At 32.8% G+C, this 25,464-nt stretch overlaps 1 protein-coding gene across 1 annotated transcript in view; it reads left to right on the top strand.

The window, feature by feature from the left end:
• LOC108772257 (serpin B4) overlaps positions 1-25,464 on the top strand; it is a 57,621-nt gene continuing 32,157 nt past the window's right edge. The window contains exons 1-4 of the mRNA XM_018537752.1: positions 1-60; positions 4,173-4,418; positions 4,760-5,132; positions 5,383-5,926. Of these exons, the coding sequence (XP_018393254.1) occupies positions 4,173-4,418; positions 4,760-5,132; positions 5,383-5,926 (1,163 nt within the window). The 5' untranslated portion in view covers positions 1-60. The remainder of the gene's footprint in view (positions 61-4,172; positions 4,419-4,759; positions 5,133-5,382; positions 5,927-25,464) is intronic.

The raw sequence follows: 25,464 nt of genomic DNA, 5'->3' as shown, positions 1-25,464 counted from the left end.
AATATTTTATGAAGAACGGTATGGTCAGTTTTGTAAGAATCAACGATACTTAATCATTCGGTAAGTTTTAAAAATTATAAAGTAATCATCGTATTTGTTTTATCAAATACTCCCCCCATTGTTGTAAAAAAAATTAATTGCTACAAAAAAAAATAAATATTACAAACTTTTTGAATCTATTGAAATTTAAATGTAAAGAATTTGTTAAATGGAAAGAAAAGAGAATTACTTCTATACAAAATGTTTGAGAAGAAATGAAAAGTTTTGTCGCATAGGGGTATAGAATGGACTAAACTGAGAAGAAAAATCCTCTACCATTTTACAATTTTTGATATGGACATTGTTTAGCGACGACCTTTGCCGCTTGTTATAAACAACGTGTGTTTAGCGAGGGCGAACACGCGCGGCGCGCCTCGCTGGGCGACCGTTGTGAAGTTAGCCCCCCAACATTAAAAAAAATAAAATTTATATAGCTCGACATTCGATTGCTCATCGTTTGCACAGAGGCCAACTTCACACTATTCATAAAATACGTTTCCGGATCAAATTCGATCGAAAGGAGTTCAATAGCTCCAATCGATAGATTTTCGTTTGCACATTTCGAAACAATTTGCTCGATGTTGGGGGGCTAGTGTGAAGTTAACCCCCCAAAATTGTTTTTTAAATAACTTTTAAACTAAAGGTGTGCAAACGAAAATTAAAAATGTGCATAAATGTGCAAACGATGAGCAATCGAATGAGCTATATGTATAAATTTTATTTTTTTATGTTAGGGGCTAATTTCACGACGGTCGCTGGGTAGTCATATCCAGCCGCCCGCTTGCATTTGACGGTGGGCTAGGCGAATTTGGAGATACTTTTATGAATTAATATCTCGTTAACTACATCAAAAATTGTAAAATGGTAGAGGACTTTTCTTCTCAGTTTAGTCTATTCTATACCCTTATGCGACAAAACTTTTTATTAATTCTCAAACACCCTGTATACATAAATAACTTCCGTCAAAAGTAAATAGTATATTCAAAAATATATTAAAATTTCGATAATGATAAAGCTTCACATTTTTATTTTATTTACCGTTAGTTAATTTGCTTATAAAGAAATGATATTGTATATAAAATTATATTTATCAAACATTGAAGTTATTACGTGTGTTAAATTAACAAATAATTTGACGAAAAATATAGATAAATTTGTGTATGTTATATTGAAAATTTTTAATATAGAGAGAAAGAGAGAGAGAAGCAGCTAAAATTCAGTAAAAAAAAGTAGCTTTACAACTATTGTAAAATTTTTTAGTAAGATTAAGGGGGAGGGTTTGCTCTTAGTTCCTCGCTGGATTAAATGTATAGCCAAATCATATTAAAGAACCATTATATTTACCATTATATTTTATATTATAATTTAAAACGATCTAACGTGTTATCGACACTCACCATATTTAAGCTGAAAAGATTATTAATTTAAAATTTGTTATTATACCTTGTAAGTAAGTTTTCTTTTCTCTTTTATCTCAGAATATTTATACATGTCATTATTTAGCAAAACTGCTTTTTCTAGAACTACAATTTTCACAAATAAATAATAAATGTCATAAAGGAGACCGGGTCTTCGTGGCACAAGAGGTAAGTTGGTATTGCGTTCAGTTTATGTACTTGTGGCAAACGAAATCATGGAAAAGTTACTGCAAATATGTCTTTCATATATATATATATATATATATATATATATATATATATATATATAAAAGTTATCTTTAATAAAAAAAGAGAAAAATGTAATTCAAGGGGAACGAAGTAGATTTTCGAACTTTTCAATATTTCGTATTAATACTTCTCAGCTTAAAAAAATAAATCTAAATGACGTATTATCAGTTAAAAGAAAAGTTTTTGTTATTATACTACATGTTATTTTGAGTGATAATAGTAATTTTTTGCAATAAAACCATTAAACTCAAATGTATGTAGAGATAGGGTATGTTGATTCATATTTAATGCACTTATGCAAGGTCAACATAGATTAGCATGATGTGCTATCATTCGCACTTCGCACGTGAAAGTAGCGAGACGTACCTATCGATGTTCGTACTACGTATACTTATAATAAAAAATATAAAAAACTGGGCATGTATCATGAAACAAAATCAGAAAATGGAGATTCCGACAGAAATTATTCAGTTTTCCTTAAAAAAAAAAAAAAAAAAAAAAAATAGGAATCTGGAGAATAATTGAACAATTCCGATCATACACTGTACATTATACAGAATCATTTCTATAGCATCAAAATGTAGAAAAAGTTTCTTTCTATCATATTAGCATAGTTTAATCATAATAATCAGTTATTTAACGAACTTAATGCTGAAATTGTGAAAATTGTGCCAACAAGATCCAGTCTCCCCTACCTTTATGTAACGATAGTAAAAAAAATCGAAGCATAACGAAATTATACTGATTTATCGCAAATTCGGGATTAAATAAGACAATAAAGAAAGACAGATTGACATCTTTCGAGAGAATTTCTGAACGCAAAGCACATTTTAAAAATCGCGTTTGTTACATGTGCAGATCTATACGCGAAAAAAGTTAATAAAAATACTTTTAGATATATCGCTTATTTTCTACAACGACATTACTAAAAAAACTAAATTTTTCAGAAAATAAGTTCGAATACTTTAAACCATTAAATTTTTTCAATATTAATTTTAATATAATAACTGATCATAAAGTATAATAAAAATATATACTTTTAAAATACGTTTTTTTTCCTTTATGTTCTTATTCTTTTTCTGTAAACAACTAAAATAATAACAATTTCTGAATTGTCATATTATAGTATGATATGTATATAAATTATCAATTTAAATATAAATGCAAAGCATAATTAACCAAAATTAATTAAGTAGGAAATACCTGTGAGCACTGTTGAAAGAAAGATTCGTTAAAATAATTTTTTAAAGACCTCATTAAAATATTAAAATTATCATCCTGTAAAGTATCTTCTAAAAAAGTTCATGATATCTACTTATAAATGCTTAGTAAGCAATTACGCAGCACCAGATGGTGCGATGAAATACTGTTTCTTGCAAGTAAAAAACGTACATGGTAATACAAATGGCGCAACATTACGAGATCTTTAATTCCTTCTAATAAAATAATTTTTCGAATTTCAAAATAAGATTTCATAATAAAAATTAATAAAATGTATTTTGAAAATAAAATTTTATTTAATTTCATGTAAAAATTAGTTCAGAGATTCATGTGATATACTTAATGCAACATTTACTTGATATCTACGAGGTTAAATTTAAGAATTCTTTTAGATGTCATCTATATAATTAAAAAAAAAAAAAATTATTTTCTTCTAAAAAATCAATACATTAAACAACTTATTAATATTACATATTATCTTCAAAATTGTATTATCGGACATTCTAATCTTAATATAAGCTCTAGAAAATTCTTTCTGATAACATGCTTATTGGGTATTATGTGAATAATAAATAACGTCTATCCACAACAAAACTTCGCGCTCGTCTTAAGCTCTGAAAATTCTTTGTACCGACTTCGTTGTCCTTTATTTTAAGTTTTTATGTACCTACTATATTTTCGTCAAATCGCATTAACATACATAAATAACACTACCGAATTTTAATTACCTATGTGTTATTGATCCTGTTGTGTTCTATCATCAAATTTGGAAAGATCATCTCACTATTTACAGTATAAACTAAATTGGACATCCATATTATATTTCGTTGACATTTCCGATTTAAATAGATTTATTGACCTGTTTTGATCGACAATTTTAATTTGTATTCGGACTGCGTCGATAGTCTAAAGATAAAATTAAAGGTAAATACTAAATTGCTTATCCCAGCAAACGCGATAAAATACTCATAACATATGTATATGATACAACATATTATTTTTACTAATTTCTTAATTTGCTATAATTATATTAACGTTTAATCTTTTTATTAGTGTGTGAGTGTATGTGTGGTGTATAAAAATTCTTTAAATGCACACACATATACGTAACATAATTATGACATAATTTTGTAATTTTTCATTTTTCTCAATTTAGTTTTATAATATGTATTTAAAAAATATATTATATATATAATTTTTTTACAGAAACTAAATTTTACGAAAATTTTAATTTTTTTTTTAAAGATGTTTGCAGACGCTTGCTACAAATTCGCCCTTGAAAGCCTGAAGAAGTGTATCATGATGGAGCCGAAAGCTAACTTTTTTTTTAGCCCGCATCTCTTATATCATAAGTTACTCATGGTATATTTTGGTGCTATCTACGATTTTGAAGAAGCTCTTGGACGGGTTCTCTATATTCCTAAAGGCATGACTAAAAACACTGTCGAAAAATATTACAACTGTGAAGAAGTCAATCAATTTTGTTACATAGTAAGTAATTCTCTCCAGCGTGATTGGTACTATCGTACGAAGAATACACAAGAATATGATTTACCGCTAGAATTTTCGGATGTATAAAATTATAAAACTTTTAATTAATAGATTAATTTAATTATGGTAATTTATAATGAAAGATATGACGAATGTGTGTGTGTGTGTGTGTGTGTGTGTGTGTGTGTGTGTGTGTGTGTGTGTGTGTGTGTGTATATATATGTGTTGTTTGAAAAAAAAGAAAGAGAAGAGAAAAGGAGAGGAGGAGAGAGAGAAGAGAGAGGGGGGGGAGAGAGAGAGAGAGACAAAACCTCAATTTCTTTATTTATTTTTATTTTTAGGTAAAAGGATTCGAGAACTCTTATACATGTCAAACTTACTGTAAAATTATGATTGATGACTCAAAAGGGTTATACGTCGAGACAATGAATATATTTTCAGCTACCAATTCAGTAAAGGAATGCAATTTCAGATACCGTCCTGAACTCAAAAGGCATTTCGTCAATAATACTGTTAAATGCTTGACACAAGGCGGCATACAGAACATGCTACCATCGAACAGTATCGATAATACCACTGAAATAATCATGTTCAATACGATCTACTGCAAGGGTCAATTTGACAGTAGTTACGATTTTGATATCAGTAATAACGAGAATAAAGAACGTGTCATAGTCAAACAAGCTAACTGTAAGAACAAAAATTTCAATAATCGTTATTAATCACTTAATATTCTATATTATTCATTTATTGTTAACTTTTATATTATAATTTCAAAATTAATTATATAAACAAAAAATTTGTATTATTTTAGTTTTTTTATCATAAAATATTTTCATATCAAAATGTATAAAGAACATGTTTACTTTTATACTTTCTATGATTTAGTAAAAATTACAAAAATTGCTTCTCGTTTTTTGAGGAACGTGATTTGTTCCTAAAATTGTAATGTTTCTCTTTCCAGACAAATCTGAACATCTGGATGTATGTATTATAGAGGTGCCTTGCAAAGAAAGTATGATAACAACGTTTTTCTTCTTTCCATCACTCGATTTAAAGAATGATAAAAATTTGACAGAGAGTGAAAAACTAATAAAACTAATAGAACAACTAACGACTGAGGAAGGATCTCAAGAACTTCGCAAATTGTTGGATAATGGGATGACACAACAAGTAGACACGTCGTTTCCGATATTCAAGATCGAGCATGACATGCCAATATATGAACTGTTAGATATGCTGGGCATTCCAGATTTTACGCCCGACTTATGCACAGCCGAACTACATGAGTTTAGTTCTCACAGCTTGAAACTTGGCGATGCCGTGCATCGTGTAAATATTAACCTGACGAAGAGTGATATCATCGCAACCGCGAGTAACGTATTATTCACCTACAATGGTTGTGAACACGTGCGAAAAGTCCCCGAGACGGTGGATATTACGTCTCCGGGTATCTGTTTGATTTACGATAGATCACATAGCAGCATCATTTTCTGTGGCATGTTATGGTAAATATAACAAAAAATAAAAATAGCAAATATTTCTGTATTCGTAAGGAAGATGAAATTTAATTTAAGTTATTTTTTTTTTTTATGAAGAAACTATCTCTTTTTGGAAAATGTAGATTTCTCAGTACAACGAAAATGTTAAAATATATTTTTTATACTTATTTGAACGACATGGATTCTATCGATTGTGATTTTATGAAATGTATGAAAAAGAACAGTATATAAAACTGCTTAAAAAAAAAAGATATAAAATACAATTTGTATAATTTTATTCAGAAAATTCTTTTCTCTGCTCTTCGTCCCATAGAAAAATTTCAAATAATTAATTTAATTTCTTCAATATTATTTTCTTATGAAAATTCTTTGTCTCGTTATCGATTGACTTTTTAAAGAATTTTCGCGATCGGCAGCTTGCGCCTCTTCCGGTCAGATCGATAAGCTGAATTCTTAAGACTGAAATCCATTCACCAGGCTTGACGTCATTCTAGGCACCGCTTCTGGCTTGGTCTCTGCTTGTCTGCACGTGTGTGCGTGCGTATATGTCTAGCTTTGCGTATCAGCGACCGTTAGTCGGTAGCATCCGCGAAACACGAGCATGCCGAGATCTGCTGCAGCCGTTGGCATCCGATTGCGTCACGTGGAACGCATGCACATATACATGTAACATGCGACGCAATACGACATACCAGAAACACGGACGAACGCGAGTTCGTCCTGGTTTGCACTCCCGAGTCCTTGGCGTACTACGAGACAAGAGATGAGCGAACTCGAGATCCGTGAGAGACGCGAAGACTCGCGCTTCCTTGAAGAAACGTAATGTCGCGCGTCATGTTTAAGCCTTTAAACTATGGCGATTTGAGATCGCCAACCCGGACGAATTTCCTAGTATTAAATAAGTTGACGTTACTCGTCATCATTTTGACGTTTAAAGATATCACTTTTATGAAAGTGTATATTTACATACACATATAATATTATCTGTTTATAAATAGTTTTAAGTAAATATCTAAACATATATTTACATTTAATACAAAATTTATTAATTTGATTTAACTATTATTTTTTATTGAGGAAATATTAGGTTGTGTGTTCGAAAAGTTTGATTCAATTTTCTAACTCAAAATTACATATACATCTTCGTAAAAAATGAACAAAATTTAAATTAAAAAAAAATTTTAAAGCTTGAAATCTCTACTTTCGAAAGGTTACTCTATTTTTAGAGTTTCTATAAGTTTGATAATTTTTACACATATATAGGTAAAAAACTACGAGCTGGAAAAGATAAAAATTTTTTTTTCATTTTGTAAGCCTTACACGTGCCCTAAAAAAATTTGCAAAAATTTTCGACCATCTATCATGAAAGCTTGAAGTTTTCCCTTGTTTTTCTTATAAAATCGTTTTTTATAAACGTTTCTACGATTTTTCGTTCCTGAGTTATTCGCCAGTTAAGTAAAAGAACATTTTGATTTTAAATGCTCATAACTCCGTTGAAATTCATCGTATCACAATTAAGAAATCAGATTCTTAAAGCTGAAATTTTGCTCTATCAAATAATATAATCGCTAATTGTTTAAATGTACAACATGCTAATTTGAACTAGAAAATTTGAAACGAACTTTTCGAATAACCTAATATTTATTTACTGTAAGTAAATATTATATTTACTTACACACAACAGTACAATATGCAACGAAATATATATTAAAATTTAATAATTTTTTTCAGTGTGCCGAATATCAGATTAACATTCTTTCTGTACCAAAGTTTTTGTGTCAAATATAGAGCTTATTTCAATGATGATAGTTAAAAAAATCTTTTATTCTCGCCATTTTTCACGATGTTCTGAAAATAGTTGTCTCCCATAAAATCGTTTCATAAAATCGGCAGTTATTATCGCAACCAGCGTTTTTTGTATCTGAATATATAAACCGTGGGCGTTGCGCGATATGACGAATGGCATCGTTATGTGTGTCCTTACAATACCGACGCATTCCGTCGGCTCTAAAAGACTCGCGCATTAAATTATTATGTAATGTGCATCAAGTTAGCACCGCCATTTTGTTAAAAAAAAATAATAAAATTTGTGCTGAATTGTGCTAGATTTGTGCTACATTTGTGCCGCAAGAATTAATGACATAACTCAAAAAACAAAACGTTAAATTGAAAAAAATGTAGCACAAATCTAGCACAATTCAGCACAAATTTTATTATTTTTTTTAACAAAATGGCAGTGCTAACTTCATGCACGTTATTATGTATTATTCGAGACGTGGATGTACATTTTTCAACGCATCATGAAAGCGAGACAGCTCGAGTGAATTGACACGATCGCGAACATTGCCTGCGTGTATATGATTCTCTTTTTTTTACGACCGCAAATTGCTACTCCGTCCGCGAATAAGATGTCGAAATAATAATTGGCTCCATTGACGTTTTCAATCGAAATTTACCAAACAGCTTTCAGTCCTAAGGTTCCAAATATCCGAAAAATTTCCACAAATATAAAATTATTATAAATTAATTACGCAAATGTGGATAATTCGTAATAATCATCCGAATAATCTGATTTTTAATATTTAAATCTACGCACAACTATACTAAAATTTATTGAATTTATCTACGATAAATATAAATGCCATCATAATTGAAAAACTTGCTGAAGAGTGAGCTAACTCACATTTAGTAAAAACAGAGTAATTGAACTCTAAAATTTAGATAGATTTTAAAGTAATAATTTTTGTATCTAAATACACTTTATGTATATACACAAATAACTGCGTCTATTTTTGTTCTCATTTGCCCGTCATTTAATATACTTTTATTGTTATTATCTATTATCTCGAGAGCTCAGATTTATATAATTTATTTTATTATATTTATTATTAATTTTTTTCTACATTTTTAAAAAATATTTATTCTAATAACTTTATAACTGTAATAACACAAATTTATTGCAGTTGCGTACAAAGTAGCAATATTGAGTTTTATCGATAAAAGAAAGAAAAAGTAGAATTTGAACCGACAAACAACTCGATACGAAACGCTTGAATATCATTAAGGAGTATTTCTGAGTAATCGGAGCTGGTTCTACCAGACTGTTTTTCGGCAACGTGGCAACCGGCGAAAACTCGTCGTCGACCGCCTTTTTTTTTATTCATCGTACGGCGAGATAGGCGCCCGTACGGTCACTTTCTTTTCTTTCGACGATGATGAGGACGGCGCCGACGACAACAGTGACGAGGACGACAACGGCAGCGAGTCGGTCACGCGCGCTTTTTCGCGCGACGTTCCACATCCTTTGATCGTGCCCCGTAATTATATGACTTCACGAACGAGATCATCCGGATCGGGACTACGCGCTGCGCGAAGTCACGCGTGTCAAATTCCGCACGGTCATGCCGTACCGCTGGCTGCACGTTTTTCCCAAACCGCAAAGCGGTCGACGTATACAGGGCGTTTTGGAGTAACGATGACGAAACGTCACCTCGTGACACGCAGTACTTCGATTTTGTATCCGTTTCCAAAGTACAGGGTGACAGAAAAGTTTGACCAGAAAATTTTGTATTTATCAAATAATTAATAACCTGATGCATTAAAAAAAAAAACAAACTATGAAATTCAGTTATATTTTATTAAATACCAAAAATAATCATTAACATTCAAAATAGCCACTTTTAGCTTTTGACACAAGCTTCAAGATACATCAGAACGCATTGATAAGGGCCGCATATTTTTTCATAGTTAAATTCTCCCAAGCAGTCAATAGGTTTTTAATTCACCAATCGATGAAAATTTTTTCATGCAGTTGTTTTGGTACTTAACAAGATGTGACACTCCAGAATTTATTTTTTAAATATACGTTACTGTCAAAGTATCAAGCTAACATTTTAATGTCAAAATAATGTCTTTAATACAGAGCTCTTACTTTTGACAATTTCAAAAATTCGAAGCTTCCAAGCAAAAGATTACCAACCCTAGTCTTTAATATCAATTTGACGACTGAAATCTACTTACTATCTGTATAATAATTTCATAAATATATACAAAACTTTTTGACGAAACTTTTTTGTCACAAATAATTCTACGATGTCGCAGAAGAGATAGAACTTCGAAATGAATCGGTTTTTAATTTGAAGCTAAAATTTTTACTTCAATTGCAGCCATTTAAATTCACGTTTTTATAGGACAAACTTTCAAAACTAACAAAGTGTCACGCGTTCTCTGTTTACTATGGACGATGATAGTAGATGGTCATAAAGCTTTTTTCGCGAAAGGATCTCGGGCCCACAACCGAATTTCGAAATTCGTTAGGTCACAGAACGTTTCTTACGATGTAATCTCGTAATCGATCAGGTAGGGATTCGTGGAAGTTATTTCCACGAGGCGAGGCGGCTGGGACGAAAGAAAAGGGAAGAAAGAAAGAAAGAGGTATCCGTCGTCGCGCGCGGTTATGACCGGTCGCAGGAACTGCGACAAAGGCGTTTTGACGCGCATGGCTGGTCTTCGGCTTGGCTTCGTCATTTCAAAAGCACTTGTCTGTATTCGCAAAACAATTTTTTGCGAGCATCGTCTTTTTTAGAATAATTAATTTTCGTTGCATCCTCTGATGCGTAAAAATATATTTTTCGACACGAAAAACCCGATTTTGTTGGATCATCAAAATGTAATAACGTAGAAACTGCACTTATTGCAGCATTACTTATCTCATGCTTAAGTTTTCCACGTAATTATTTTCATGGCCCAACAAAATTATTTTTAGAGCTAAATGTTTAGATACTTCAACGAACTTGTTCTTTCCATGTAAGATTTGTTATTCATTATTTCATTGTTTTCTAATGTGACTATTTCAACGCGACTAGTATTTTCCCATTTCTGGAAAAGTTAATTATTTATCACCGCTGTTTTAGAGAAAATACTTCTTCCAAACGCAACCTCTCGAGATTAAAATAATTAACAGGGAAAATGGAAAATGTACGTAAAGTTGGTCTCCATTACTCAAGAAATATCATCCTACTAAATAGACATTTATAACGCCTAGTGCACTTATCCGAGTAACTATATTAACGCGAGATATTTTCTGCATTCCTTGCGCAAAACCGCGATGCAATCCGCAGCTTTTTATCTCAAGCCGCTTATAGAAAGACGGACGTTTCTCGAGATAATTGACGACCGAACGGTTATCTGTATCGCCATTGCGATAAGGAGAGAAATAATGATGATAATGATGATGATACGATATTTCGTTACAATCTTTTTTTTATACGCGTCATAAATATATATTTAGCAAAATGTTAAAACTCTTAAGTTTACCATACCGTGTAATCGATTCGCAGACAAACGAAAATTTGGGATCCACAAATTTCGTTTATCGTTTACTAATTAATTTGCCAATTGACCGTGACAGTTAATTTAATCGAGCCGAGATCAGCCCTTCTCTCTCGAATCGCGTGACTTTCGTTTGTCCTGATTTCGTTGCCATTTGTCGTCGACGCCATTATCGTTATTGCATTCATAATCTACGCCGTCTCGAAGACAGAGATATCGCCGTAAGGGCGGCCGCCTTTAGTAGAATCAACGTCGCCGGATAACGATCATAATGCAAATTGCGCGAATTCTACACCCGCCCTACTCTCCGATCCCCTCTCTTGGTAAAACTAAGGGATCGTGCAATTGCAATCGCGTGGAAAAGAAAGAAACGCGCTCGGCAGTGGAAAAAAAGCGCGTCACGCGGCGGTCGATCTCGTATCTGTCAGTAGATAACATCGAATTCCAATGGCGGCTCACCCACTCACAATCTGGTGGGTGAGCTCCACGTCCGTGACACGCGCGAAACGTACCCGCGTCTTCTAAGAAAAGCCTAAAAACTTGATTTCTATAGATTCAATAATTTTGTTAGTAAGTCTTAACGTTACGCAAAAAAAAAATATATATATATCTAGATACCTAATAATTTTTAAATTTTTTAATTAAAAAAATTTTTTAAAAACAAAAATTTGCACATCGATCAAAATCATTCCCCTTTAAATTTTCTAAAAATACATATGAATTTAATATAAAATTTGTTGTTCCTATATAATTATATTAAAAAATTTTAAGTTGAAATGGAGCTTAAAATCCCATTTTCGCAGCATAACATATACATTATGTAAAAAATTATTTTATTTAACGTAGAAAGAATGAGATATAAAGAAATAAAAATTTAAATTAATACTTTATACATAAACATGTATATCTTTAAATTTTTAATCTAAAAAGAGAGACTTCAAAATTCTATAGTTGATTTAAGATATTGTTATATTGATACGCACAAAAGTGTGTTTTAACATTTCTATAAATTCAAATAAGTGCTATTTTCTTATATTTAAAAAATACTAAATTTTAATAAATTTTTTTGTATAAACAATTTTAAATAAATATTTACTAAATGTAAACATATTTATTTATTTGATACGAAAACCATTAATTTGATTTAACTATCATTTCTTATTAAGAAAATATTTATTTACTGTAAGTTTACTTAATATTCTATATGTTCAAAAAAATTTAATATATTAAAATTTACTAAATTTTTTTCACTCTCAGAGAAAGGGGAGAGTAGTATATACCTCTTAAAATTACATAAGAAAAGAAAAAAATATAAATACCTAATAGGATTAAAATCTATAAGTATAAAAAAAAATCTTTGAAAAACGACAGTTTACAATTGAAAATTATTACTTATACAAATGAATAAGCACGTCTAAGTTTCTACCTCCCCCCCTCCCACTATAATGGGTGACACATTCTACGTGTATTGAGTACAAACCTGGCGAATAAACGCCGTCGCCAACGCCTCTAGCATTTACCTATAAATCAATTTAATCGTGCGTACAATGTGATAAGCATCGTGCCGTGGTAATGTAATTGTCCCAATGCGCTTCGTCGGTACAGCGCGTAGTTTCTCTGCCTCGCAAAAACTTTGATCCGAAGCATTTCTCCTTCCTCTCCTTACTGCGAGATTTATCTTTGTTTAGCCTACGACTTGCCACACTGTGTACAAACGTGTGAAAGCATTTGCATGATATACATTTTTATTTTTCAAAATATAATTTTTTATTTTAATCACATAAAAAATATTATATAAAATTTTTTTTATAAAGCTATCTATCTGAAGATTCCAATATTAAATTATGAACTCTTTGAAAGCTAGTAGATAATAACGGATTTAATTAAAATTCTTTATTTTAATTAATATATTGTATATATATGTGGGTTATAAGAGATTATCTCGTAGTTAAGAAAGTCCTTAATCTCCCGTGACTTTGACTCGATTCTGTTTAAACAAAAACCGTGCAGTTATGTTAAAAAGAGTCACGGGTTAAAGCGAGAGGCGTTTCTAGCGGCCACGGCGTTTATTTAGTCCCGAAGATTCTGCTCCTGCGGATGTACGCGAGTACGAGCGGAGAGGTTTTATGCCGACCACGCTGGTACTTTCCTGGCCGCAATTAAGAGCGCGCAAAATCCAAAGCGAGAGGCCAATTAGATGAAAATGGAACGCGCCGCCATCGACCGATTACGCACTCTCCTCGGATCTGGGGAGCTCGGCGGAATTCCGTAATACTCCAAATTCCGCCTGCGAGTTGATCCAGTAATAGTAATAATTATACGTATATGACAATAACAATTAATGGTGTTGTATTAACAGCATTAACTGACAGTTTAATTAAAAATAATCTTGTTTATTTTCAATAATATATATAGTATTAATGAAATAAATAACATTAAAATAAACGTATAGCGTATTTGTTTCATTAATACTGTTATTGAAATAACAAGATTATTTTTACTGCTATTTTAATCAGATTGCTATTGGCTAATGCTGTAAGAGTATATTAATATATAGTCTGTGCAAAAAGTGACTAGAAATTTATACTTTCTATATAAAAATAGATATTATGTGCATATGAAACACACAGTACAAATAAGGTCAATATTTATATTTAAAAATACTATGTTTTAGTTTAAATAAAATTTTTTTCCATATTATCTTAATTAATTTTTTAAAACATGTCTACTTTTTATTAAAATAATTTTTGTTCTAGATTCTAAATTTACAGTTTTTATGTTACTTTCAAACACAATATAGAAAAATCATATCATAACATATCATTTTTTTCGGTATAATAAAACTATTTAAATTCATGAATTATAACATCAAATTAATATAAATGACGAAGATATATTCTTAATTTTTTTCTTCGTACATTTGAATCCTTAGGGAGGGGAGAGGGAATATGCGGATTGCAGAATTAAAAGATAAATTGAATAAATTAGAATCAATCGATGTTTGATAAAGTTACGTTCCCTGTCGCAAAAAGGTTGTTTACTCAAAGGTTTATTTTAAGGTCTAACTGAGGTCGTCGACGGTTAGGTTCAAGGTTCCCCGATATAATAAGCGGAGGTATGAGACTCCGACCATTGAGGAAAAAGGAATCATTAAGTGGCTCATCCTGTGGAACAGGGCGCGCATGAATTATTCACGTGCTGCTCTTCCCCAATAGTTTGCTCGAGGAAAGTGAAACCTTCGGTCAAGTTCAACGACATCGACAACGAACCGGCTAAGATTGACAAACGATCGCGTCGTCGCTCTTCGTCTCCCTCACATTAAGCCCTCGATGTTATTTTGGTAAGCAGAATAACGTGTCGTTGGTTGAGGTAATAAATTTATATTTAATAACAATAATTTTCACCAAAGAAAAATTATCTCTCTCTTAATTAGATTTTTAATAAACATAATTATGCATAAAAAATTTTAAATATGACAATTGCGTTACTTTTTAAACATCTTAGATTTAACGTTAGATTTAATAAATAAATTCAGTTTCTAATCTCATAAAAAATAGTGTTTTAACTTTTACAGTTAGGAGAAAGATTATTCATCGTTAAAAAACAACTTTTATGACTTATGTGTAGTAAATCTCTTTTTTTATGGCACATCCGCCGTTAATGGATCAACGCGCGAGGTGAGAATACGGATCTCGGCGGCTCTTTTACTTTCATTTAGCCGCCGAACCGAGAGAATCCATGTGATTTTTCATAAAGACTAAATTTATGTAGCTACAAAGAGGCAGCAACCTGCAGCGATTTATCGAAATCGCGCGACCGTGAAACTACGAGCAGCTCGAGCGTTTCTTTTTAATCGCACGCGCGCGGATTCTGCTGCGATACGGTCAGCAACGAAAAAGAAGTACCTTGCGACGCGCGTTCTAGATGCAATTTTACGAAGTGTCTATACGATTTCGTGCTTATTATCGTGTAACGTAAAAAGAGATTTAACATGCAAGTAATAGAGCTGCATACAGAAACTAGCGGAAAATTTTATGCTAGCAATTATGAATTAATAATTGCGCATCGCGTACATTCGTGTTTCTCTAGCGTATGAAATACAGATTCTGATAATAAAGCTATTAATTACATTCGTTATTATACGCGATTTAATTTTCGCACGTACAAATCTTCGTGACAAGTCTCTCGATACATATTTATAGCTAGACCCGGCTAGTCCCGGTTATGTAAATCGAGTCGTATTTATAGTCGGCGTAGTGAAGTAACAACGGCGACTATTGTATGCTGCGTGTTTAGTAGAACATAAGTATTAACTTCGACAATTTATTTAACTACGATAAATGGATATCCTTTTGGATTTACCGCTGGCGAGCATATAATGCAAATATTCTAAAAGATATATTGAATGTCTCATTAAACGCGTGTATACATAAGAAAGATCATAAAAATATTTCAGATATAATAAATTGATATTTTGTAAAAGGTCACATATTTGATAAAGGAAGACAGAGTATTTGCACTAATTAGTCATATACAATTATTTGAAATTGTATGTAGTACAATTTTGTTAATTAGTATTCAAAAATATATATGTATTCGCTTATATATAAGCAAAGCAGTGAAGAAATTAAACCAAGGTCAAAACGTTAAACGAGCCAAAGAGATGACCAATAATATAAATTTATTCACGTTACAACTGACGTGAAAACTCACGGAATATTTCGAACTTTACTTAATTAGTTCTCTTTAGCCGTGCGTGAAAAGTTATAATATAAAAATATAATTCCGTCGGGAGATGAATCCCCAAATCAAGAACCGATAAAATTGATGACCACATGTAAAAATTTGCAAATTTATTTTACCAAGTAAATTATTTATTTAAGCGATGATCACGGTGTGTGTGTGTGTGTGTGTGTGTATGTGCGCACGCAAATGCATATGCCGATATGAAGCGTTAAAGCCTCCGTGTAAAGGGCCAATCGGACATTTGTGCCACGCATTGAAGTCTCCACAGGCACGCGTGGAGACTTCGATGCCAACATACGTCTCAACAAAAAAGCGACGCCCACTGTACGCTTAGCAGTGACTTTAACGCTTCGCCTGGCCAGTCTGTTGCTTTATTCACGTAACTGCGTTTGCATCATAACTAATATATTAAAATTCTACATTTATATGTATTAAAATCTAAATTATTCAATACTACATATTAGATGTGAATTTTTTAATTATTAATATACAAGGTGTTCGAAATTTAAATGTTAAAACTTCGGGAGCGTGTAGAGAATCGATAAACTAAGAAAAAAAATCTTGTAAAAATATGCTTGTTTTTACTTCGTTTTGGAGAAAATCGCAAAAAAGATAATCCTGTATAGCTGGATATAATCATTTTTAAAGAATTTCTAAAAATATTCAATTTTAACAAAAATAATTTCTCCATCAAAATTAACGTTTTTATAATTGTATTATGTTCTTTTTAATTTAGTAATTTTAATGTTTTGGTTAACGAATTATATGGCACAGCTTATTAGCACGTTGTTATGAGGTAGTCATAAAATGTGCCAAACTCATTTAAACAACACGAGGTTGATTCCACTTCGCCACGTAACCATAACTTTCCCCAGATCAGCGAGAAAAATGGCGTAATTTAATTTAAGCCTGTTTCTCGCGCGCATCGCTAGCCGATAAGGTTTATCATTTTTGCGGCTAACAACGGTATGTAATATTTCGCGTTTTAAATATGCAAGTGTAATTTCAAGCCGATCGATATAACATACCAATTTTCCGCTTGTGCGAATCGCGAGAAAATAGCGAAGATCTCTGTTTCTCATTCCTTACTGGGTATATATCGGTTTACTCGGCTATTAATTTAGTTGAAACGTAACACACGTGAGAAATAAACGTTTCGCAATTTAAGGAAATTAATACTGAATTTCTGGGCGTGGGGAAAAAAGAAGGAATATGTTTCAAATATAATGATAGCGATAAACATTTATCAAATTTCTTTAAGTCAAAATTATTACACATCGAAATCGTGATAGAATCAGAAAAAAGAATATGATTTCACAGTTCCGTTTGTTTGAGAAGCAATATCACACAAGTTAAGGTATTATCTTTCCTTCGACGAAGAGTGAAGGAGGAAATAAAAGAGATATCGCATTCGATCAAACACATTTCGGGAAAGATGTTAAAGTATAGCTTGACCATATATTCCGCAATTAATTTCTCGCCTGCGGCGGTCGAGAATTATCGAATGATGATATCGCTACTAATATGCGATTCTTCGCTCACTCGTTCATTTTAGAAATCGTGTCGTTTTTTTCGACGCTGTTCGCATAGTTAGGTAGCGACTATTTGAAAGTGGCAAATGTGTATAGTTTAAAATATGACTTATTGAGCAATATATGAAAACAATGTTCAGAGATACTCTTGTTGAAATCAAATTAATTTTATTTTATTAAAAAGAGTTGACATTTCTCTCTCTTCATTCATACGTATTATTAATAGTTTGTATGATACTTCTCAAGAGTTTAGATTACGAACTACGTACAATTTCTTCTTTTTTTTTCCTAAAAATTGTATTCAAAATTTGTAAACTGCATTGAAAAAAAATGTACTAAATTTTAATAAATAATTTACTTGAATAGAGCCAATAAAACATTTACTAACTAAAAATAATTATTATAATTATTATAAATAATTATTAAATCAAATTAATAATACTTGTACCAAATAAATATATCTTTATTATATTTAGTAAATATAATATTTCATTGGTAGCATTCAAACAAATAATTTATTAAAATTTAGAACATTTTCTATGTTACTACTATTTTTAGGCGATAATGATCAATGCTCGATTATCGGATTATTTCATAGAAATATTTCACGGAAATGAAACTTTTAAATTTGTTGTTTCATAAACAACATGCCTTATATAGAAGGATTCCGTGTAAAAATTCATTTTAATCTATGTAATGTAACTGTGGAGAGGTCAAGCGGCCGATCCGAGAATCAACTGGAATAAGAAGTTATCAATCGGCGACCCGATTCCGCCAACGATAAAAGCATATAAATTGCAGAGATTGCAATTTACGGCGAGCCTCTCAGCAAGTCTCGGTATGATCTCTAAATGACTACAAACAGTGTAGAGCGATCCGACTTTCTCTCTTATAGGCGTCTCATAAAATCGTGCGTTTTATGTAAAATCGCATCTGTCGTTTCATTTTAAAAGCTTCTTTCGCGTTATAAACGTCAGCAGACCAATAATGTACGGGATCATTGGAAACATTCCTAACATTTTCCTTTGTTTCTCCCACCCTCTTCAGAGTCTTCAGTATTATACAACGCGCACACACACGCACACGCACACGCACACGCACACACACCGGTATTCATAGCACGTTCTTATTTTAAGTCTGTCTCAGGTAATGTCTTAATTAATATACTAATACTGTGATTGGCTTATGACATCTAAAGACTGTATTTAAGGCCGTCTCTTAAATATAAGATCTGACTATGAATACCGCCCACAGAAAGCGTGTACTGAGAACATCGCGTTCTTTTTTGCGAGCTGTCGCAATGTACAAGCGGAACACCGCGAGAGTTTCTCTGTTATGGCCCGACACCCGGTATACTCATCAAAATGTAGTGTACCTGTTTCCAGGAAATCCGAGAAGCGCCGCGGGCGCCATCGTGGTCCAGCTCCACGGCGCTCGAGGAAGGTGAATCCTTCAAAACGACGTGCCGCGCGATGGCTTTCTTTCTTCGAGTTTCCTTTCTCCTTTGTAATTTGCTTTTGCACGTTTTTATTAAAACATCCATCAAGTTAAAAAATTATTAACAATTAAAGTTACGAGGACGGTCCATTCTGCTTTAATTGTTAGTAACATTTTAACTAAGGATTTGCAAATGAAAAATCAACTTGTTTCAGAATACGCTAATAAAAATCTATCGATTGTGACTCGGTCAATCTAATTTGCTCGTAGTTGAGAGGCTAGTATAAAATTAACTTCCCAAAACTGTTTTTTTAATAACCTTTTTACCAGAGTGTGCAAATAAAAATTCGAAATGTGCATATACGTACAAGTTGTTGAGCAATTCAATGAGTTAGAGAGAGATAAAAAGTTGATTTTTTCAAAAGTTGGGAAAATCAACTTCACGTGTTTAATATTTTCCTAACTCATTCATGATGCACATTTTTTTAGTTATGTCGCTTTTGAAGTAAAGAAGCGATATTATGTTATAAATTTTGTTAATCATCTTATGTACCTATTACATTTCTACAATTATTCTTTTCGATATCCATTCTTGAGCAAGAACTGATTTCAGTCAAGACAGACACGATTGCCTTCTTCCGGTTCGCGAGAGCGTCGATTTGACAAAGGTCGGCGATACAATGTAGATTCTCGGACGAAGACGATGCAATCGCGCGGACCTATAGATGAAATCACGGGGCGTTCGTTCGTCTCTCGCATACATGTCGATGGTGATGGTGGTGCTAGTGGTGCAATGCTGCACGCTGCATTTCAATGATGAATGGTGTGAACTCTCACGGATGGGCGCGCGCGAGCCTGGCTCGCGGAAAAGAAAAGAAGTAAAAAAACAGAGGTGGGGGGGGGGGAGAAAAGAATAAAAAAAAAAAAAGAAAAAAACAGAGGGGGGGGGGGGGGAGAAAAGAAGAGGAAAGAAGAAACGAGCCGAGTGCGATCGACGGCTTACATCGTAATTGCATTGAATGCATTCGCGCCTCTTATCCGCGCGGCGCGTCGCGCTGCAATGGGTGCAGCAGCGACCGCAACGCTCTTGCAGCAACATTGTGTTCCGGAGAGGCGAATATCGCGATTATGGCGATTATGGCGGCGGTACACCTTGCGGGCACGAGCGTGATCGCCTAATTCCTGTCCTGTTCTGTCCGGGAATAAATCTTTCGTTCTTCGCGCGAGAGGCCTTGAGTCGAACTCTCCGTCTAATTCGCAAGAATAAGTTGAGGCAATTGACGTAACCTGCGAAACTGCGCCTCTACGAGAGTTGGGTGTTAAATAAACGTCGGCTCAAATCGCGTGATTTATTCAATTAATTCGATGCTTGCGCACGAAATATCACACCAAGAAAACAGAAAGTTCGTGTCGAATTCCGTATACTGTTATAATGTCAAATCCATATTCAAATTGAGTTATTATTAATTTATTTTTATATAGATCGATCCACTCAACATGTCGTTAATTTAATTAAAACGATATAATGTTAAACAATTTAACTCAAAAAAATATATTAAATATATATATTACACTCAAATTTGGTTCATTATTTATTAATAATGCACACGTTAATACGGACGTTGTTTATTTAGAAACTAGCAATTCAACTACACAAATAGATTGATTTATATTTTGCCATTTTGTTATTTAAAATTCAAGTGATAATCGGATTACCAACACTTTGATATTATACAGTAGAAGGACCATATCAATAAATAAAGAGATAATAATAATTTAATGTGTGAATCTGTGTGTGTGGAAATCGTTTGGTATTTTTCATTTTTTGCATTTACATTAAACGAAACTGTGAAAATGATCTTTGATTTTAGAAAGCGTTAATAAAATGTTAATAAAACATTAATGAAAATTAAAAAATATAGATCTCTTTGTACAGTAATTTTCCTCTGTATATCTTTTTAGAATAATGAATTATCACGACATAAAGGTGCGTGTTTTCCTGGGAACGGTCGCGGCGGTTAAATAAACCAACGATGTGTTAAAATCATCGTAACCGCGAGTGTTTAACGGCATGCAACGCGATCGCGTTTACGTCACCGCCGCCGGTCGAGTTAGTAAATTGTGGAAAAGTGAAAGGTCACGTAATCGCTACAGTACCTCCCCCTCCTTGATAAAGACTCGATAATTGCTCTCGAGTCTACTTGATTCCTGCAATCCCGTTACTCCACCCACTATTATCCCCGAATTATCCTACTGAACGACTGCCTCGATCCTAAACGGGCTGGCCCGTTACTGGTTTCTCTCTTTATTCAAATCCGAGTTTAATTAGCTCTATCAAATCCTTCGTGTCTCGATAAGATCTTCTAAGACATTTATTAGGTCGTAAGTCGTAACGTATGAGATTTCGTATTCTAAAACTATCTGTATAATTATATTATATGTACACATTCTGTTTTCCCTGAGATATTTGATAAAAATCATCGACATAAGAACGATATTTTATGTGCGTATTTTTATCTATAGAAAAAACTAAAGTTTTCGAATATTATCACTTGGATTCTTAAGTCGAGAGTAATCGTTTTATTGTTTATGTAAACGAAAACATCTGGAGTATTTTTACACCCCACAATTTAAATCATTATTATTAACAATATATTGTATATTATTGATTGTTTTCCGTTTATTGGAGTATTTAAAAACATAGATATATTTCTAAAAAAAAAGTAGTAAGCGGAACCAAACAAATAAATAGTAAACAAAATAAGTACATTAAGTAATAATTTATTATGATTGTATTTCTAAAAAATAATATAATATCTTTTATATACGAGTTTTCGATAATTTGCATATTATTTAAATATTCGTAAAGAACGCTTATTAAAAAAGAAAGAAAATATGTCAAAAGAAAACAATATTCATATTACACAATTCATTTTCTCGCCGCAAGGGTATAAAAACATCCAGATTATGTTGGGTTAACAATGCAGTTGGCCAAGTCTCGCCATTCTCGCCTTTTAATCCCGTTCTTGAGCTTTTTTTCTTCACTCACTTAGCACACAGAATTTCTCCGAGAGACTACCATAAATGACGCTCTGTGCGAGCAGCTCGAATTGTCCATCGAGAATCACGAATCGATTTGTGCGAGTGTGTTTATAACGCGTCGCGGCTGAAAAGGAGAATTCATAGGGCGGTAATCGAATTTTTGATCCGATCAAAAGCGCCGATTGTGTCGTCGTGCGCGCAAGAGAGTAAGATCGACGGATCGAATTCGCTATTTTCTAACCGCGCGAATCCACCACGCTTCGCGTCGGAGTGTCGTTCATTAAGTTGCAAATGAACATTCAAGGTTTCGCGAGCTCGAGCGCGATCGATATTCGCTGCGGAAAATCGATTATGCGCGCCGTATGGATTGCACCACGCTACATTGTCAGTTCGTAATTGTGATTGCAAAGTCGCGTCAGAAATACATCGTCCTTTGTCAATTATTAATTTAGTTAGAGAACCGATAAGGATACGGTGAGACCGACTCAATCCTAGAGATCGCGTTTTATGATGTCAGATCGCAAAATTGATTCTTCGACAAGTACTTTTCTATCATCTACCAATTGTTCTACACGGAAGGTTTTGCTGAAATGTCTACAAATTCATCTAGATACAGATCTGAGAATCATTTTGTTTGGACCACCAAAATAATTATGTAGGACGTTCAAATCAGTTGCTAGAATGTAAAAATGTATTTTGCTACATTGCTGTACGTAATTATTTTAATGGTCCAACAAAGTTCTTTACGGATCTATATCTATTGTAGCTTAATTTGTAGATACTTCAATAAAATTGTTCTTTCGGTGTGTACATTTTACATGTGACAGGACTTTTTATCGCGTTTCATTTCAAATAAAATAATTCATTAAAACCTTTTTAATGACGCGATTGAAAAGCGTGAAAAGAGAGCATTGGTTCAGTAATAAATGCCCTGATTAATAAAATTTACTTCGAATATGTGTGCGTAATGACTTGTCTTCGACTTTATTTGACAGATAACTAAACCTGTGCGTTCTCTGAAATACTAATTCAGAGAAATGTAAACGCATTTCGTATTTTATAAAATCAGTTCATTTATCTCGTTATTTATGTCCGCAGCGCGCACACGATAATGTATAAATAAATCGATCAGCAAAGAAAAAGGAGAAAGAGAGAGAGGGAGGGAGAAAAAATGCACTTTATGCCACGCAAAGGATCGTAGAAGGACACGCGGGCCGAAAGGGTATCCGTGACTGCGTTATTATAACGATATTCCACAGTGCACGGGGCACGATCAAATGTTTTATGCTAATCTGCGGGAAACCTACTTCGCGAAGTCCCTGAACTGCGCGAGCGGTATCCTGCTCGCGAGCAGTGTCCCGCGATATTTGTCCGTGAAAGATCTCACGAAGAAAAAAATTAATTTTGCCAAGTTACAGTTTGCTGTGCGAATTCAACATTTATAATTACCGTTGAAAAATTTATATTAAATTTAACACATGTCATGCACGGTTCATTCAAATGTCTTTTTAATTTAACACAACAATACGTTAAAAATGTAATACAAATATTATTCAAAAAGATAACATAAAAAAAGGTAATATTGTCACATGTAAACAAACCGTGGAAGGATATTTTTTCAGTAAAATTTTTACATTTATGATATATTAAATTAACACATTCTTTACGGTATGTTAAGTTAACACCCCAAATATAGTACTCAGGAGTTCTGATTAGAGTTCCTACTTCCTTTTGACGAGACGAAGAGTTCCCTATAGTTAATAACAAGAGTTCCGATCAATAAACATTTTTTTTACATTTTTTAAAAATGGGGTGCTAACTTTTTATGGAATTTTGAGGTGGAATAGTTCTGAACGGCTTAATAGCTTCAATTTGCGATTGCCTAGAGTTTCTGATACATGAAAAAAATTTTCGAATAGATATTAAAAAAAAATTAAAAATTTTTGAAAAATTAATTTTTAGATACAATAGTTCTGATGATAATTTCTGCTTCTTTTTGACGATACGAAGAGTTCTCTATGATTTTTAATGACATATGCGCTTAATAACCATTTTTTAATAATTTTTTAAAAATGGGGTGCTAACTTTTTAACGAAATTCAAGGTCGCACAGTTCTGATCAGCTTAACAGAAGTATTTTGTGAATACGTAGAGTTCTTGATACATAAAAAACATTTTTGAAGAATAATAAAGTTTAAAAAAAAACAGTAGAAGACTTTGAAAATTTTTTTGAGAGTACCAAGTAGTTCTGAGTTCCGTTTCTTATAGTTCTCGACGAGTTCTATCGAAAACTGTAAGGTGAAAAAGCGATTGGACCAACGGTTTGTAAGATACAGCGACATTTGTTACATTTGTAAGATCATACAATTTTTAAATAAGTATATCTCAGAAACCGTTGGTCCAATCGCTTTGAACCCTGATACTTTTCGACAGAACTCGTCGAGGACCGTCCAGAACTCCGATCAGAACTACTCGGTACTGCCAAAAAATTTTTGATCAAAAATATTTTTCCAAGTCCCACGTCGGAAAATTTTTTGGGAGTACCGAGTAGTTCTGTTCGGAGTTCTGGACAGTTCTCGGCGAGTTCTGTCGAAAAGTATCAGGGCTCAAAGCGATTGAACCAACGGTTTCTGAGATAAACTTATTTAAAAATTGTATGATCTTATAAATTTAACAAATGTCGCTGTATCTTACAAACCGTTAGTCCAATCGCTTTTTCACCTTACAGTTTTCGATAGAACTCGTCGAGAACTATAAGAAACGCTACTCAGAACTACTCGGTACTCTCAAAAAATTTTCCGACGTGAGACTTGGAAAAAAATTTGAAGTCAAAATTTTTTGGGAGTACCGAGTAGTTCTGATCGAAGTTCTGAACAGTTCTCGGCGAGTTCTGTCGAAAAGTATCAGGACTCAAAGCGATTGGACCAATGGCTTCCGAGATATATTCTAAAAATTGTTGATCTTCTGACAAATGTCGCTGTATCTTGCAAACCGTTGGTCCAATCGCTTTTCCACCTTACAGTTTCCGATAGAACTCGTCGACAACTATAAGAAACGCAACTCAGAACTACTCGGTACTCTCAAAAAAATTTTCAAAGACTTCTACTATTTTTTTTAAACTTTATTATTATTCAAAAATGTTTTTTACATATCAGGAACTCTAGGTAATCGCAAATTGAAGCTATTAAGCTGCTCAGAACTATTCCACCTCGAAATTCGATAAAAAGTTAGCACCCCATTTTTAAAAAATGTAAAAAAAATGTTTATTGAGCGGAACTCTTGTTATTAACTATAGGGAACTCTTCGTCTCGTCAAAAGGAAGTGGGAACTCTAATCAGAACTCCTGAGTACTATAGTTGGGGTGCTAACTTAACATACTCCATTCTTTATTTATTCATTCTTAGAATTTAGGTTTTAAATTTAAACATTATTTACATTATTATATTTTATATTATTT

Source organism: Cyphomyrmex costatus, unplaced genomic scaffold (assembly GCF_001594065.2).
Source record: "Cyphomyrmex costatus isolate MS0001 unplaced genomic scaffold, Ccosl1.0 scaffold182, whole genome shotgun sequence".
Lineage (NCBI taxonomy): Eukaryota > Metazoa > Arthropoda > Insecta > Hymenoptera > Formicidae > Cyphomyrmex > Cyphomyrmex costatus.
Note: the sequence above shows the minus strand (reverse complement) of the source record. Positions and strands in the feature narration are given on the sequence as shown.